Below are 16,713 nucleotides of genomic sequence, written 5' to 3'. Positions count from 1 at the left end.
GACAATGGACCCATTGTCCAGACTTCTCTCTGTGTGTCACAGCTGTTATTTCAGGTTAGATAATAACTCTTAAGTGGCACAGAGGAGTATCTGGGGAGTAGGGGCAGAGAGCGAGATATGCCAAGTTTCGAAACATGGAGGACCTTTAGCCCACTTTACCTCGGCTCTCTGTCATCATCAGACATCAGACTGTCCAGAGACACCCATCGGCTCTGTTTCCCTTATGCTTCTTACACTTTTAAATCCCATTGACAGACCCTTAATCATTTTGACTTTCAGCGCCGACTGCCCCACTACAGGTCAAACACTTCCTCATTATGACTCATTCATTACTCGGGAATGTTACCCTTTCAATGCCAAATGACAAGGTTTTCTGAGATGACTTGGCAATTGAAGGTAAACATCAATTTAAGCACAATAATTATGTTACTTGCACACATCTCAAGCGCTATAGTGCCATTTGAGACTCCTAGTTTTTCAGTCGGCCACAGACGTGTGATACACTAGCTAGCCCATCACACCATTAGAGAAGGGACCACGGAACAAAAGGGGAACCATTTTCCATGTGAGTGCACCCTGTCAATCACACAAAGAGGGCCAGTTAGGGTCATTGTTTGGGGAGCCAGGACAAACCAGTGCTCTCCCAGGGGCTTTGTCTGAATTCCAGGGTCCTGGCTGGTTGGTCTAGCTGCCTGGCTGTGGCTGTGTCGTTGACTGTCCCTGACGTAGATAGACCCAGAGACAGCTGGTGGTGGTGGTAGGGGACCGTCACCACTCAACCGGCAGGGCCCCTGTGTGTGTGAAAGGAATTGTGTGTGTGAATAGACCATGGCCAAACTGCCAACCCGTTGTGTTTTGGCACCACCAGTAACTAGCTAATGACCGTATGCTGGTCTAAAAGGCATGCAGAGTATTCTTAGGTGAATTCTTTGTGAACCCCTCGTGGATTTTAGACTTTAACCCTCTCTCACAAACAGTGAATTGAATGGGGGGGCCAATGATGGATCAACCCTGATTTGATTTAGGCATCCAGTATTGATTATCCTCAATCAGACGTTCACACCTCTGTGTTGTATTCTGCTGTTAATGTCATTTAATCTCTCCGGACTCTGGTCTTCCACACTCCCTGCTGCTAACCAGAACAAACAACTGCAGAAAACATGGGATACGTAGAAGAGGAACAACAACATGCCATCTAGTGGATGAAGTTGCTTTTTTATAGCGTAGCCTAGTGGTTAGAGCGTTGGACTAGTAACCGGAAGGTTGCGAGTTCAAATCACCAAGCTGACAAGGTACAAATCTGTCGCTCTGCCCCTGAACAGGCAGTTAACCCACTGTTCCCAGGCCGTCATTGAAAATAAGAATGTGTTCTTAACTGACTTGCCTGGTTAAATAAAGGTAAAATTAATTTAAAAAAATATATATACATGATTTTTAATAAGTTTTATATGTACTATAAGCCTAGTGAATTCATGTAACTCAAAGTGCTCTATGAAAATCAGAATGGTTTTTATATGTAGTTGAATTTCTCTTTGGGGTTTTTGTGTTCTTATAAACATGTTTTTTTCTCTGTTCAAGTGTGTTAGTCTAGTAGGCCACTCTTGAGGCACGTACTTGCATAAAACGGATTTAAAAAAAAATGTTTTGAATGTGAATCCAACGAAATATGTTAGTAGTTTTAGTGTAAACTCATGCCTCATGACATCGTACAAGGTCCCTGCTGACTGGCTCCAGCGTCTTAATGCCTGAATCCTATTACAACCTGTAAAGCCACAGGCATGAACTCCCTCCGCTTAGAGAGAGGGCAAAGTAGTAAACACTGTTAAAAAAATGTTTTTGAAAAGGTGGGAATTGACTGATTGTACCAGGTAAAATCTTGTGCAAATCCTCTATGAACCAGTGTAAAATAATATGCTTTATTTCTGGTGTAGACTCCATAGTTTGTGGAGTATCTGGATAGATTGTCTTTTACTGTATTAACTCTTTTCATGTGTTGTAGAAATAGCCTCCCCCCGCTTGGTGTGGAAAGTGGAACGTTCCATGTTGCCTAGGTGAGTTGACATTGCTGGTTGGGATAGGTTGTCTCACTAGAGCTCATTGTTTTCATCATCTCTGCTTTGGGAAGGCAGTGTAGTCAAAGAGGACAGTCAGGCTCTGGGGGTGGTTGCTGTTTTATCTCCCTTGATATGCCTGGATTGAGAGGGTAGGAATAGGACGTCACTGAAGACATCATTTCAGGTATGCTTTTCTCTGTTATTCACTTTAATGGTAAGAGTTATCTAGAAGTAAGACTCACAGGACAAGGAGGACACTGAAACTATCTGCTGTAAAGCTCATCTTTTAGGAGTCTTAGTGTTTCAAAAATCGTCATTTTTGTACAATGACAATTGTCTATATTGCTTTATTATAGCTATGTCACACACTAGCTTTGTCCTCCATCCATGATCAGATTTGAAAACCGGGTTGCTGACAGCCAAAATAAAACAAGCACATCTGTCCAACTTTTCCTCCAACTTTTAATTGAAATTGGGCTATGTGGTTAAATTGTCCTTTAGTAGGTGTTGTATAGTCAACTTAAACATGTGAGGAGGGAGAAGAAAATCCTATAGTGTTTACTCTGTCAGGCAGGGAGTCGCCCATCCTCAGGCAAAGCCCTGGATTAACACTGAACCATTAACATGACAGTGAGGGCCTCCCTACTCTCCCCTCTACCTCCACTCCCACACAAAGACAAACTGTTCTACTCTAGAGTAAGCATTTGCTCTGAGACAGACCCTTTACATTTTTGGGGTGACTTTATCAGATCTGTGTTAGGCCATCAGTTTATTGTTCCAGATGTCTTTGTAGAATGAGGGTAAAGAGGACTCACCGTCGTTCCTCTGCCACATACTATACCCACTTATTTTACAGACTGGTATCTGAACCCTGTAGGAACAGAACGGCATGTAACGTGGGTGTGGAGCCTGATGCTGAGGTCTCCTCTCTGTAACCAGATGATAAGCCCAGCTGTGATTACGCTTGCTCTTTCTATTGTGTTGCTTGTTTCATTCAGCCCCCATTTTATAAACCAGGCAGCGGGGCTCAGCGGGCCGAGCCATAGCAGGGCACACTGCCTGATTCTGTTTGGGTTGGTTCTTCTGTCCAGCGAGGTGGTGATTCAACAGTTCTACGTCCTTATTAGAGTCACTGGTTTTTCGCTGGTTATCTGAGCCAGTCGAAAAATAGCTCTTTCTCTAAGAAATGTTTACTGTTATTTTAAACTGGGATTGATTGTGTCTAGGGACTTGCAGTGTTTGGTTTACATACATCAACCGCCAACCCCCTCGCCATTCTGTAATGTAATGGTGGAATATCTGTCAATGACGCTTGGTCTTCGACTGCAGGACTAAATAATCTCTACGGGTGCCTTTTTCTTTACCCTCTGTATCGAGTTGCTGTGTTTTCCACCATGACTGATATAATTCAGATAGTGAAGTCAAGTAGTTAGTTATCTTGGCCTTGTCTTTCTGCCGTCAAGGTCGTTACGGTGTTCACTTACGAGAGAGCGTACTATTAGTTGTTTTTCTGTATTCTTCTCTCCATTGTCAGCTGACCTATGACTCTGTTAATTAAGTGGAGATCTCGGTCTCGTTGCTACGATACAGCATACTTCCCAACTGTGTGGTGTGCATTGGTTGGTTGCCAATTGCCTGTTTTGTAATGCTGTCATCAAATCAGCTTGACAGATTCCTCTGGAATGGGAGCTGTTTAAAACAAATCTTTATGTCCAAGCTAACTGCCACGTGCCAGGATTCACTGTGTGACTGTCGAGTGTGTGTGTGCTGACTGACGATGCAAGCAATCTTACTTTTTAAACTCCATGCGAGTTGTTAATGGGCTGTGAGCCAATGAGAGAGCCCCATAGACTGATCTAAAGCAAGGACCCTGGGCATGACAATAACCCTGACCCCTCCCCTCCTGAGGTAAATCCCCACAATCCCCTAGGAAATCTCCTATTATATACAACACTGGGAGCAAACACACTTGTTGGAGCCACACCAAGATGAAGTGTCAGTCAGTTTGTGTGTGTAAAGAGTATGGCAGAAGAGCTCTCTGTCTCTGTGTTTGAGATCACTGTCATTGGACTGATGCAGCAGAAGTTATGGATGTGGAGGATTCCTTTGCACAGATAGCTCCTTTGCCAAAGAAGCTGTAAAATCTGACCAGGGTCTGTAGAAGTGCCTTGTCAATCATTGAAGTTTCTCAAAGGAATGCACTGCGTAGAAAGGCTCTGAGGAGAGGAGCAGTCATTTTCAGCCTGCTTTATCAGTGCTCTCTGAGGCACTGTTATTTGCTGAAAGAGAACTTGACAACAAAAGGGTGCATCTGAAATGCCACAGCGTGATTGATAATTCTTTGGTAAGTTTTCTTTGATTTCTTCTTAAGCTCATTGGACTTCCCTCTCTTTCATCCGTCTCCCTACCTAATGCTCTGTCAACTCCACGCAGAGCGACTTAAAATTTAGTTTCAATAAATCTCTTCTTTCAGTTTGAAATGCTAATTCCCTCCATGTGTATTTACGAAGCTTTCCTCTAGATTTATTCTGTTTTTATCTAAGCCTACAGTCTAGGCTACGCGTTTCACACTTGCTGCCCGCATAGCCTAGATATTCACACCCAATTGGGTCAGTTGGTTTTTTAATGTCATTTTCACTGAAACCGGAGGAGGATTTTCAAAAACTAGCCCCAACGTCTCCTCCTCCTCCCCTCTGAGTAGCTGTGGCAGTTCAGCTGTAACCCTGACAATATGGACTCCTGACTAGAATACTATTTGCATTTCTATTGTGAGCTCTGTTAGGGTTCTGTTAGGGCAGCGTACCACTCTCAGGACCACTGACTGACTGGAGGGAAGGAGGTAGTGAGTGCGTGTCGGTGTGCGTGCGTGCCTACGTGGTCTGTCTTTGACGCTCTCTTTCTTTATGCTTCTTATCGAGGAGAGCTTCTCAGGTTGTCCTCTGCCTCACTCTCATAAATTAGCTTGACTCCATGAACCAAGTGCGTGAGCTTTTGGAAGATTGCCAATGTTGATGTCCCACTTTAGACTGCGCTCCTTTGGGGCTGACTGCAAAGCAAAATACTTCTTCACATTCCTTTTGCCCCCATGATGGAATGTAGGAGTCTTGTATCGTAGATCAGAGAGGTTAAGGATTTGAGTGGGTGGGTCTTAGCCTTACACTTATACAGTATCTGTAGTCCACAATATGTTGCTCTTGTCTAGTCCATTCTGGCCGTTCCAACTGGGTGTGGGTCACAAGGTGAATTAAAACTGAAAATGCCCTGTTGGACCATACATGGGTTGAAATACTATTTGATATAATTTCACATTCTTTATCTGTGCTTGACTGAACTTTCCTGATGCAATGGAACTAATATAATAGTTGTAAAAGTGCAAATGACACCCATCTGGCACTCCAGGCAGGCTAAAGCAAAAACTAAATGTATTTGAAATATTTCAAATAGTATTTGAACCCAGGTTTGTGTTGAACAGACGCCAGCTTGCACATAGTGTGAAACCACTGATCTCATCTTTCTAATTGATTCAAAGGCTAAGCCCCCGCCTACACCAGGCTGTTTACACTCAAGGGATCTCTCTCTGTCTGTCGCCGTACAGCCATATGGCAATGGGTTGACCACCAGACAGACCATGTTAAAGGTCATTTCTATTCTGTGTCAGTGTTGTTTTTCTAAATAACAGACATTTCTCACAGATTTCTACTGCAATGGTGTTTTCCTCTTGCGTTTTGAGGACTGATTCATCAAACGTCTTAAGAGTTGACCAAATGAACTACTAATTATTAAGGTCTGTCACCCATGTTACATACCATTCAATGTACAATGAATATAAAGCATACATCTCTTATTGGCCAGAAGGGGGTGCACAGTTCTCATTGGTCAGTCACTGACATTATACTGAGGATCTTCAGTACTTTGTAGCTCAGTTGGAAAACCAGTATGGAAGAAAAAAAAGTGTGCTCACTATTGTAAGTCGCTCTAGTTAAGAGCCTCTGTTAAATGACTAAATTTTTTATGTTGTTCCTCCTCTGCTGCATGCCCAGGAAAATGAAAATGGTGGATATTGCCTCACAGACCACCATGCCATCAGAATCAGAAACTGACAAACATGTGGCCAGGAACTTTCTCACCAAGATATTACGAAGTTCTATGAGGTATTGTGGAATAGCAACCTCCTCCAGTACACTGGCAAACCCAAACCGATCCTTCAGTGGTCCCTTGTGACCTTCAATGTTTGAACCCAATCCCATTCTGTTGTTGATGTCACCCATTGCATCCCAGCTTCCTACATTACTTGGCGTAGAGTACTGTAGTTGTCTGTGGTGCTTGTCTATGTGTCAGGTTTGTTCGGTGAAAGCTTCACATTGTATCTCATCTGTGCAGGTCTATATTTCATTGTTTTGGTTCATATCTTCTACACAATGAATGTAAAACAACAACTTTTCAGATTATTTTTTTTGTAGTAGTAGTTGCTTCATTTTTTCTACTGAATGACATATTTTTGTTACCTCTCTCCGACACGCATTTCAGGAAGAACCGCTTCAAGGGGTGAGACTGAAATGAGAAATAATTGTTTGTCTGTTACCTTCTGTTTTTAATTGCATTTCAATAACATGCTTTCCTTAACCTTCTCTCTGTAGGAGGAATGAACCAGTCTCCCGGCCCCATTCATGGCACTCCTCCAAGTTTACAGAAGACCACCCCGAACCCACAGAGAGTCACAACGAGCCTCCACCTGCACCCCCACCTGTGTGGCAGGTCAAACATGAAGTCAGGTGAGCTGCTGGAAGAATCTATGACCTCCTTCTCGTGTCATTGTTACTCAGACACTGCCCGTTAGGGTCATCACAGTTCATAGAGAATTTGTCTGAGTTACATTGAGAGTTTATGGTTACTCCATCTCCTCAGAGGTAGGGGCAGCCATTATTCTCATGGGATTCTCATCTCCGGTCATTATATACAAAAATTTAAAAGTAGGTCAGTTATCAAAGAACAAGAAAACACAGAATAAATGGCTAATAATACCTAATAGAAAGCGAATTTAGCTACTGCTAACCAGATTATTAACACAATGTCTTGTTTTATTTCTAGTGCATCCACAAAAGACCTTTCCAGCTGCGGGGACCACGACTCGAATCTACGCCAGTTATCCAGCCAGTTCAGCTCCGTGGGGAATATGGAGAGAGTAGAGCGCCCCTCACACCCCTTCCAACCAGGATGCCTCTCCCCCAGCAGGTACCACCGCAGCGCTGAGCCTCTCTCCGGGGGTGGAGGATCTGGTGGGAAGAGAGAATCGGCCTTCAGTTGCCTCTCCTCCACCAGCCCTCCCCCGGAGCCTGCTCTGGTCCTCGCCAACACTGACACTGCTGCAACTGAGAGCAGCATGTTCCATAAGGGTGTCCAGACTCAGACCAGTGAGGATGGAAGGCCGGGTGAGCAGCGCCACAGCCGGTACCTCCAGTGGCCCCAGGGGGACAGAGGCTCGGAGAGCCCCAGGACAGTCCCAGAGGAGCAGCCTGGCTCCCGCTACTCCAGTTCAGGCTCTGGCAGATCGCACATAGGCCCTGTGTGGCACGTCCCAGAGAGGAGGAGGGTAGCAGCGCCCCCCTCTCCTCCTCCTCCTCCCCTGCGCAGTGACAGCTTTGCTGTCACCAAGGTCTACCCTGCCTACACAGAGGGGCCTGGAGCTCCACCACACGGGCAGATGAAGGCCCAGGAACGAGGGGTGGACAGGCTGGCTGAGGCCCCAGACAACAGCAGCTACAAAGGCCGGGGCAACCATATCCCTCACGATGAGAACGGTGTAGACCCTAGGTGCAGTTACAACCCTCCACCTTGCAAGAAAGACTTCCTCCACCCAAACATAGCAGCAGGAGCACCTGACTACAACCACAACCAGCTCAGCAACCCAAACAAACTGTCATCTGTGTCTAGCCAGGACGTGAGACAGAGTCAGTCTCCCTTCACTTGCCTGCCCAACCATCAGCGGCAGTACAGCGACGAAAGCACTTTCTACCTGCAGACCAGATCCGCCCCACATCCACCGAAGCCGCAGAGCGTCGGTAGCTACTACCACAGCCTCCAGGAGCTCCCTACCAACTGCAGTAACAGCAGGAACCACGTGAGGTCCTCCACCACGTCCCTGTCCACCTCGACCATCGACCAGAACTATGACTGCGGAGGACACATCCGGTACTACTGCATCACAACCAAGCAGCCAGCCCAGACAGAGACTCGTGTTAGACAGAGCAAATCAGAGGTCTGGAAATCTGACATGGAGCTAGCTAAGGGCTCCAGTGACAGGGGCTCCACAAGTTCCTCCCACAAGACCAACAGGGTCAAGTATCCTCCTAATCCTCAGCCTGCTTACACCAACAGCAAGGAGCGGAACGGAAATTTCCAACCGGCCAATGTTCTGCTTTACGGCCACACAGCCTCTAATTCCTCATCCTCATCTGGTAAACCTACCACTGAGGAGAATGAGAGGAGGAGTGAGGGCCAGAGACCTACAGAGGCCCAGTTTAGAAGTTCTTACACTCCCAGTCCGCCCAAGGACCACAAGGTGGCACCACTGAGAGAAGACCCGTGGGTCTCTCAGGAGAACCATAAGATCTCTTCTCAAAAGACACCCATGCTCCACAGTCTGGCTCAGGAGAGTAGAAGCCCCATGCTTCATTCTCTAGCCCAGGAGAGTGTTCTCCACCAGGCTCTTAATCACCCTGCTACGGCACCACCACCACCATCCAACGGCGGGGGAGAAGCCAACCACGCCCTACAGGATGCTTTAACGGACAACACGGCAACGGGCAAATTGGCGAGACGCAGCGACCGATACGCCACCACCCTCCGCAACGAGATCCAGCTAAAGAGGGCCCAGCTGCAGAAAAGCCGGAGTGCTGCCACCCTGACCTGCCCCAGCGAGACGGAGGAGCCAGAGGAAGAGGAGACAGACCCGGGGGGGTGGAAGTCCACCTCCTCCACCTCCTCTGATGGCTCCTTTTCCACGTCCTACAAGGTCCACCTCAAAGAGGCTCAGGCGAGGGTCCTCCAGGCCACATCCTTTAGGAGGAGAGACCTAGAACCTCCCGGGTCAGGGTCGGAGGCTCCGTTAACCAAACCCAACTCGCACATAGTCTCCCGCATTGGTGGCCGCAAGCGTTTCCCTCTGAACAAGAGGGTCCACTCGTTCTCCGAGCCAGACAAGATCAACAAGCTCGGAGTGGAGGGTGAGGGAGAACATCCTATTGGAACAGCACGGTCATTTATAGACCGGCGGAAATTCTTTGAAATGGCTGCTAAACCTTCCTTCTGCAGACCCATCTCAACCATCCACAAGTCAGGCCAGCAGAGCTCCAGCACCACCTCCGGCACTTTGGAGCGCGGAGAGGGCAAGGCCAGAGGGAGAGCCCACTCAGGCGAAACTCAGGTGGCCTGGGGGCCGGGCCTTGCCAGTGAGACCTCCAGTGACCACCACCCAGACCCCCTCAGCCCCGCAGGCAGACAGGCCCTACTGGAGCAGCAGAGGCTGGGGACCTTTGCTGAGTACCAGGTCACCTGGAACATGCAGAGGAAGGCTTCAGACACAAAGCCCCAGGGGAGGTACCACTCTGCTGACAACATCCTGGACCAGGGTACAGAGGAGACGCCTGTCTGTGTCCACGAGAGGTCCAGATCGTCTCCCTCGCAAGACTTCCACACACAGGTGAGCGTTTCCATCGAATGGTTTCTTAGTGTAGCGGTAGTGAAGGGATCTGCGTTACTTCCTTTGACATTAGCACAGACATGCATGAGTTTGTTTCATAGATATCAAAGTCCACGTTGTATTGTCTAAACATTAAACCAGCTGGCCAGAGTGCTGTTTTAAAAGAATGTTATATCGGGCCAGCTATATTAAGGCATTTCAGTGTGTTCTGCATTTTCTTTCAGAAGATCCCTATGCCATGGAGAGAGACTGTTGAAAACCCGTATCTGGATCACAGACGGGACCAGCGAGGAGGCAGTTACACCACCAGGTGAGCATTCCACATTATTCTCTTCTCGACTAAGGTTTCTGTGCTCAGGTCTGTTATAACCTATCCACCTGTTGTTGGAACACATTTCAAGGTGATAGTTACCTGTTGGCGGTGCACTAACGCACACCCGCATGTACATGAGTGTGTACTACAGTTGAATAACAATAGCAGTTTGAGTTAGGGCAGGTGGGGAGCATGCCAGTTCTGCCCAGGTGTAGTTATTAGGGTTTGGGAGGTCAAGCTACAGCTAAAAGTGTTAGCCTGACACAGGATTGGTTATCACAGTCAACTCAGGTCTCCGGTTATAAACACACTCGCTGCATCCTGGGTGTTATTACAGAGATTTGTTTTTAATTAAAAAAAAATTTAAATATATTTTTTCACAGTATATGCTGAATTTGTGAAAATAAAAATGAATAAATCAATTCAGAAAGGACTCTGCTCCTCATTTCAGTTGAATATGTACTTAGTGTGAGTATGTTGATGTCTTATAGTTTCCTCTTGTGTTTGGCAGAGGGCAGAGCGAGAGCAGAGAGCAGCCAGCCCAGCTCCACCACTTCCCACAGCCTCCACAACCGTCTATTCCAAGACTGACCGACACAGAGCCACACAGCAGCAGAGACGTGGCCACCCCCACCCCCCTCCCTCTCCCCTCCGAACACAGATACAAATGTGACTCTGCGAACCCCGCCCACAACCTCCCGGCTCTCCCCCCGTACCCCTCCAATCACACCCACAGCTCTGTGTCTGAGCAACCACTACCACCTCCAATGCCCGCTCCCAAGCCCCAGAATACAGGCCTCATCATCATGCCACATTGGTCTCTCCTAGGCCTGGAAACCTCCTCAACCACACCCTCCTCCTACGGACTGTCTCCCCAGGAATTCCTGCCTGGCCCTTGCACCCATCAGGCTGAACCGTCATCCAGCAGCAGCTGCTCCTCCCATGGCACAGAGCTGGATCCTGCCTCAAACCAAGCCTGCTCCTTGGGCTCCACCCAGCTCCCCTCTCCCTCCCCTGGGAGAACCGCTGGACAGGGCACGGAGGAGGGAGCAGCTGATTCAACACTAGAGCCGCCACCCTCCCCCTCTTCCCACTCTCCTTTTTTCTCCTACCAGCCTGCCAGTCTGACGGTTCCCTCCTCAGGTGGGACTAGTTCTCCCTCTCCTCAGTTTGCTCCACAGAGGCTGACGGACCAGCCCCCTGTCTCTGTGTCTGTGCAGGATGAAGCCCAGAGCAGGTAAGCCCTAAGCAGCTTAACTGGCGTTCTTATGCCCGTCTCCTCAGCTCCCCCTCAAACTACTGTACAGCCTTACGTAACTAACTGGGGATTGTTGTCCTGTGTTGTGTTGCTTTACTTACAGTAAGCCTTGTCCGAGCCAGCACGGCCCCTAGTTGCAGGAGCCTATTTCCTGATTCTGTAGCGTGAGGCAGCTCCATTTGAAGTCTCGTTTCTTTATCGTAGTAGCAGCACATTGATAGAGGAGGCCATGGAAGATTGTTTGGAATTACATGGTGTGATGTGCCACAGAACAGAATGCAATGGTTTAGTTTTCCTATGATCCATTTCCCAATGATTTGGTTTCAGCTGCTCAGCATTGGGGCTCATACAGTATTTTTGCCACAGTAGCCAGGCCATTAACATTAATCCTGGAGACAGAAGGCTGTAATTTTATTTGGTCATATGATTGACTGACTGCGTGACCTTTCAGTCGACGGCGCCGTTCCATCCCTCTAATTATCATTGACTCAACCTGTCCACTGTCAGACAGTAACATGGACTGTAAGCTTGTATATGGTAGATGTGGTAAATGTGACTCACTCCTGACATAAAATCCTATTTCAGTTTCAGTAAACTGAGCTGTAAAGTAGACTAAAGGTTAAAGAATGTGTTAATTTTTCTCACAACACATTGGTTAACTGTAAGTTACTGTTTTCTCTATACAGGCCAGAGAACAGGACCAACTCTGTGATGGAGATGAGCAGTGTAGGGAAGAAGATCCCTGTTAAGATCGTCCATGCTGAGAGCACCACAGAGAGGGAGAGCCGCCAGTACCTGCTGCACAGCGAGAAAAATAGGGCCCCTGGAGTTTCAGAGGGGCCCGACCTTCCCCCGCCCCTACCGACCAGCCTGCCCTCCCCTGAGCCGCAGCCCTACTCCCTGTTCCGTGCCTACACCCCCTACACACGCCATGGGCCCCAGAGTCCCCCCAGGGACCCAACCCTCACTGTAGCCCCAGAAGAGGCCCTGTCCCTTGGTCAGTCTCAGACCAACGGCCCCTCTGGTACCTCCACCATGGGTCCCCAGCAGCCTCAGAAGAGTAACTCGGAGGAGGATGTGAAGAGAGAGGAGCTGGCCAGAGACATCATGGACAAGGATAAGTCCCTGGTGGACATCTTGGACCAGAGTAAGATGAAGACCACCATGGATCTGATGGAGGGGATCTTCCCCCAGGGGGAGCAGATCTTGGATGGGGGGCACCAGAGGAGGAAATTCTCCCCCAAACAGGGATTGCCGCCCAGGGGAATGGGTGACCGGTGAGCTGACTGGGAATGGGATCTGCCAGTCCAGCATTATAACATTTATGAACAAATTAACTGGGCATTTACTGGTAGTCATAACATAATAGAGATAATCACACATTGTTTTTTGTGTTTTTTACGTTTTTATCAGACTGACTTCCTCTCCCACTTCCTCAGTATTTGTTCAGATGAGTTAAAAAACACATTATGGGATGTTAATGTTTCTTCCCATTGAGAGGATGAGTAGAGGGAAATGTATTCATGACAAACACATTAGTCCAATTATAAACACTGATCAACCCATAGACTGTGGCTGTCTTAACATGGATGCCCCCTGTTGGCAATATATTGAATCACAGACTACAACTGAATACAATGGAGGGGCATAAAACCTTCCATTTTACCTGCAATTTGAACCGACCTCTCTGCGATCTTAGAAGTGTAGGAGTTGCTCTGGCCCATCGATACTGAGCGATCACCTCCTGCATTTCACGTGACATCCTATTGCCTGCTTTCTTCTCAATAGTATTGCACTACATAGGGAATATACAGTACTAATAACCAGAATTAAAAACCAGGTAGTTTGGGTCCTGGATGCTGACAGGCTAAAACAGCATTCCAGACGTGTGTATATCAGATAATAATGGCGCAAAACGACTTATATTTATGTTGGTAACCAGTTTATAATAGCAATAAGGCATCTCTGGAGTATATGGCCAATATACCACGGCTAAGGGCTGTATCCAGGCACTCCGCTTCGTGCTTTGCTTCAGAACAGCCCTTGGTATATTGGCCATATACCACACATCCTTGGGCCTTATTGGTTAAAGAACCCTCTGCTTTCTGTCTCTATCCCTTCCAGGAGAGAGGAGGAGGGCATGTCTTCTGCCACAGGTTCCCTGGTGACCAGCTCCTCTTACTACAGCACATCTGCCCCCAAGGCTGAGCTGCTCAACAAGATGAAGGACATGCAGGAGGACGAGCTGGAGGAGCTGGAGCAAGACTCTGAGGACGAACTGGACATCAACCTGGCCAGCAAGAAGGTACAGAGACACAGCGTAGTATACTTGACCCTTTAAAACCACTTTCTCCAACCCTGTTCCTGGAGAACTAGCCTCCTGTAGGTTTTTGCTCCAACCCTGTTCCTGGAGAACTAGCCTCCTGTAGGTTTTTGCTCCAACCCTCTTCCTGGAGAACTAGCCTCCTGTAGGTTTTTGCTCCAACCCTGTTCCTGGAGAGCTACCCTCCTGTAGGTTAATGCTCCAACCCTGTTCCTGGAGAGCTACCCTCCTGTAGGTTAATGCTCCAACCCTGTTCCTGGAGAGCTACCCTCCTGTAGGTTAATGCTCCAACCCTGTTCCTGGAGAGCTACCCTCCTGTAGGTTAATGCTCCAACCCTGTTCCTGGAGAGCTACCCTCCTGTAGGTTTTTGCGCCAACCCCCGTTGTAACTAACCTGATTCAGCTCAACAACAAGCTAATTATGGAATCGGGTCTGCTAGATTAGGGTTGGAGTAGGAACCTACAGGATGGTGTCTCTCCAGGAACAAGGTTGAAGAGCCCTACTCTAAAACAACACATTTCACTGCACCCATCTGGTGTATGTGACAATGAAACATTATTATTATTATTTATTATTACTATTATTATTTTGATTCCACTGATCTTCAACACTTTGATTAGCTGAATGTGGTTCACTGCTGAGCCAAGACAAAAACCTGCCATTCTGCAGCTCTCCGGGATTAAGGAATAGTTCCTCAAGTACGATTCAGTTTGTGAAATGGCTTTCTCCAATGTCTTCCCCTTGTCTGTCCCTGTCTTTCTCCCCACAGCAAGAGCTGATTGACAGCCTGGGTAAGAAGCTGCAGGTGCTACGCGAGGCCAGGGAGAGCCTTCAAGAGGATGTCCACGACAACAACTCTCTGGGGGATGAGGTGGAGGCCGTGGTGCAGAGGGTCTGCAAGCCCAACGAGCTGGACAAGTTCAGGATGTTCGTGGGAGATCTGGACAAGGTTGTCAGTTTGCTGCTGTCCCTGTCTGGCCGACTGGCCAGGGTGGAGAACGCTCTCAACAGTTTGGAGGAAGACACTACACCAGAAGAGAAGGTAGTGGCTAGGGTGGAAGTTAAGGCAGGAGGACATAGCTCACTCCCCACGCTGCTTGTGAGGCAGGATTAGATGGTTTACACTCATCCTCATTAGCTCAGAGCTATAGTGGTATTACACACCAGTCTAAAGGGATGTTTGCATTTACCAATTTACAATATTCATGTTCAACATTAATAGATGTGTGTACTGTAAATTAATCATGACGGTTTTCGACTGCTTCCGTCATAACTGCTTCCCTGCATTTGTTAGTATCCCTCTTACTGATCTGCACCCTCTGTTTGCCCTCTCTCTGTCAGCGTACCCTGTCAGAGAAGAGGAAGTTGTTGATCAGACAACACGAAGATGCCAAAGAGCTCAAGGAGAACCTTGACCGGCGGGAGCGCCTGGTTTACAGCATCATGGCTGCTCACCTCAGCCACGAGAGCCTGGCAGACTACCAGCACTTTGTCAAGATGAAGTCAGCCCTCATCATCGAGCAGCGCAAGCTGGAAGACAAGATCAAACTGGGAGAGGAGCAGCTGAAATGTCTGCTGGATAGTTTATTGTTGGAGCAAAGGTTGCTGTTCTGACGATGCTTAGTGCAATCTGAGATGCTTGGGACGTCCCTAACCTCAACCCTTACCCTGACCTTAACCCTCACCTAATCTTTACCTTTCAACTTCAATAGGGTGACGTCAGAGTTGGGACGTTCCAAGGATCTCGTTTAGACTTTTCATTCTGACAATGGCCACACAGAGGTGATGTGGTGTACTGACACAGACTGGCCACTAGAGAGCCTCAGAGAGGCGCTGTTGGATTTGGATATGATGGATTTTCCGTGTGCTTTCTGTTGTAGTTGACTGATTTCTTGAAGCCTGTTACATTTCAGGTCCACAGTACAGACAGGAGCTGTTTTTCTGTGCTGAAGAAACACCCTGTTTCTGGATTTAAAGTAGCTCCTTAGAAGAAATGCATTAAGATCGATGAAACTTGCTTTGCTAAATGTGTTTGGTTCAGGGATGTTGGTGAGGCCTCATGGTGAGGGCTATGCTCTCAAATGATGCTCAAGACGAGGCGGATCGTCTCAGTTTAATATAATGCGTGATGGAACATGTTTTTTTTTTTAGTAATTTATTGTAGCCTTTTAAATATTTTCAGGTGACTTGACATTTCAGGTAAACTCACCCATAAACCTACGTTGTAGTTAATTACTATACAAATTTTACATATTCTCATTGTGAAGTATAGGTTTTATATTTAGATCATTAACAGGGTTTGTCCTCAATGGGTCAGTGCTGGTTTGGCTCAGAAGTCTAAAGTTATTTTCATATTTGCCCAACAGTACATATCATACTACACACACCACTAATAGCTACAACACAGATGTGTATGTTTTCAACCAATGTTGTTCTTAGCCCCCACTACCCATACATTAGTATGGTATTTCTTGACAATGTTTATTTTATACTCATGTGCTGGGTCTTTTTTTTATTTAATCCAAAAGTATAAAAAGGTAATTAAACATTTGAAATCCGTTGTGAGCAGCAGGTACAGAGGCGAGCCGGGAACCGGAGGATTGCCCATTCGAGTCCCGGGTCCGACAAGAAAAAAATCTGTCAGGAAGTGAGCTGGCAACCGGAGGGTTCCTGGTATCAAATCCTAGATGCCATTGCATGCCATTGTGCCCTTGAGCAAGCCCCCCCCCCCCCCCACAACAACAGGTGCCCAGTGTGTCAGACCCCTGCGCCTCTCCAAAACATGTATGTGTATTTTGAATGGCAGTTTCTCTCTTTTGGAAGAGTTGGGTTAAAAGCGGAAGGTGCGATTTGACCAACAAAGGGATCTTAAAATCAAAGATTGAATTAGCACTTTATCGTCCCAGAATTCCCCTTTTTTAGGGATCCATCTCAACCTGACGTTGTGCCTGGGCGTCTGCCACTGTGAACACTAAAGGATTTGTATGTCCATGCTTTGTATAACCATACATACATGCATTGTACTCTCACATCAATTTGAAGACAATAAACATTATGACTCTTGA

General features: G+C 47.3%; 1 protein-coding gene across 12 annotated transcripts in view; it reads left to right on the top strand.

The window, feature by feature from the left end:
- LOC124010545 (protein Shroom2-like) overlaps nt 1-16,713 on the top strand; it is a 22,912-nt gene extending 6,199 nt beyond the window's left edge. For 2 of the 12 annotated variants that reach the window (XM_046323084.1, XM_046323083.1), the window contains 10 exons: nt 6,095-6,205; nt 6,582-6,599; nt 6,692-6,826; nt 7,143-9,753; nt 9,978-10,063; nt 10,578-11,303; nt 12,011-12,601; nt 13,449-13,629; nt 14,418-14,690; nt 14,990-16,713. In XM_046323084.1, the coding sequence (XP_046179040.1) occupies nt 6,095-6,205; nt 6,582-6,599; nt 6,692-6,826; nt 7,143-9,753; nt 9,978-10,063; nt 10,578-11,303; nt 12,011-12,601; nt 13,449-13,629; nt 14,418-14,690; nt 14,990-15,262 (5,005 nt within the window). In that variant the 3' untranslated portion in view covers nt 15,263-16,713. Of the gene's footprint in view, nt 1-1,999; nt 2,052-2,080; nt 2,239-2,573; nt 4,399-6,094; nt 6,206-6,581; nt 6,600-6,691; nt 6,827-7,142; nt 9,754-9,977; nt 10,064-10,577; nt 11,304-12,010; nt 12,602-13,448; nt 13,630-14,417; nt 14,691-14,989 lie in introns of those variants that run through there. The other 10 variants (XM_046323088.1, XM_046323091.1, XM_046323085.1 and 7 more) reach the window with 10 other exon arrangements.

The sequence above is a fragment of the Oncorhynchus gorbuscha genome, linkage group LG23 (assembly GCF_021184085.1).
Source record: "Oncorhynchus gorbuscha isolate QuinsamMale2020 ecotype Even-year linkage group LG23, OgorEven_v1.0, whole genome shotgun sequence".
NCBI classification, from domain to species: Eukaryota; Metazoa; Chordata; class Actinopteri; order Salmoniformes; family Salmonidae; genus Oncorhynchus; species Oncorhynchus gorbuscha.
This window is presented reverse-complemented; position numbering and strand designations above follow the sequence as displayed.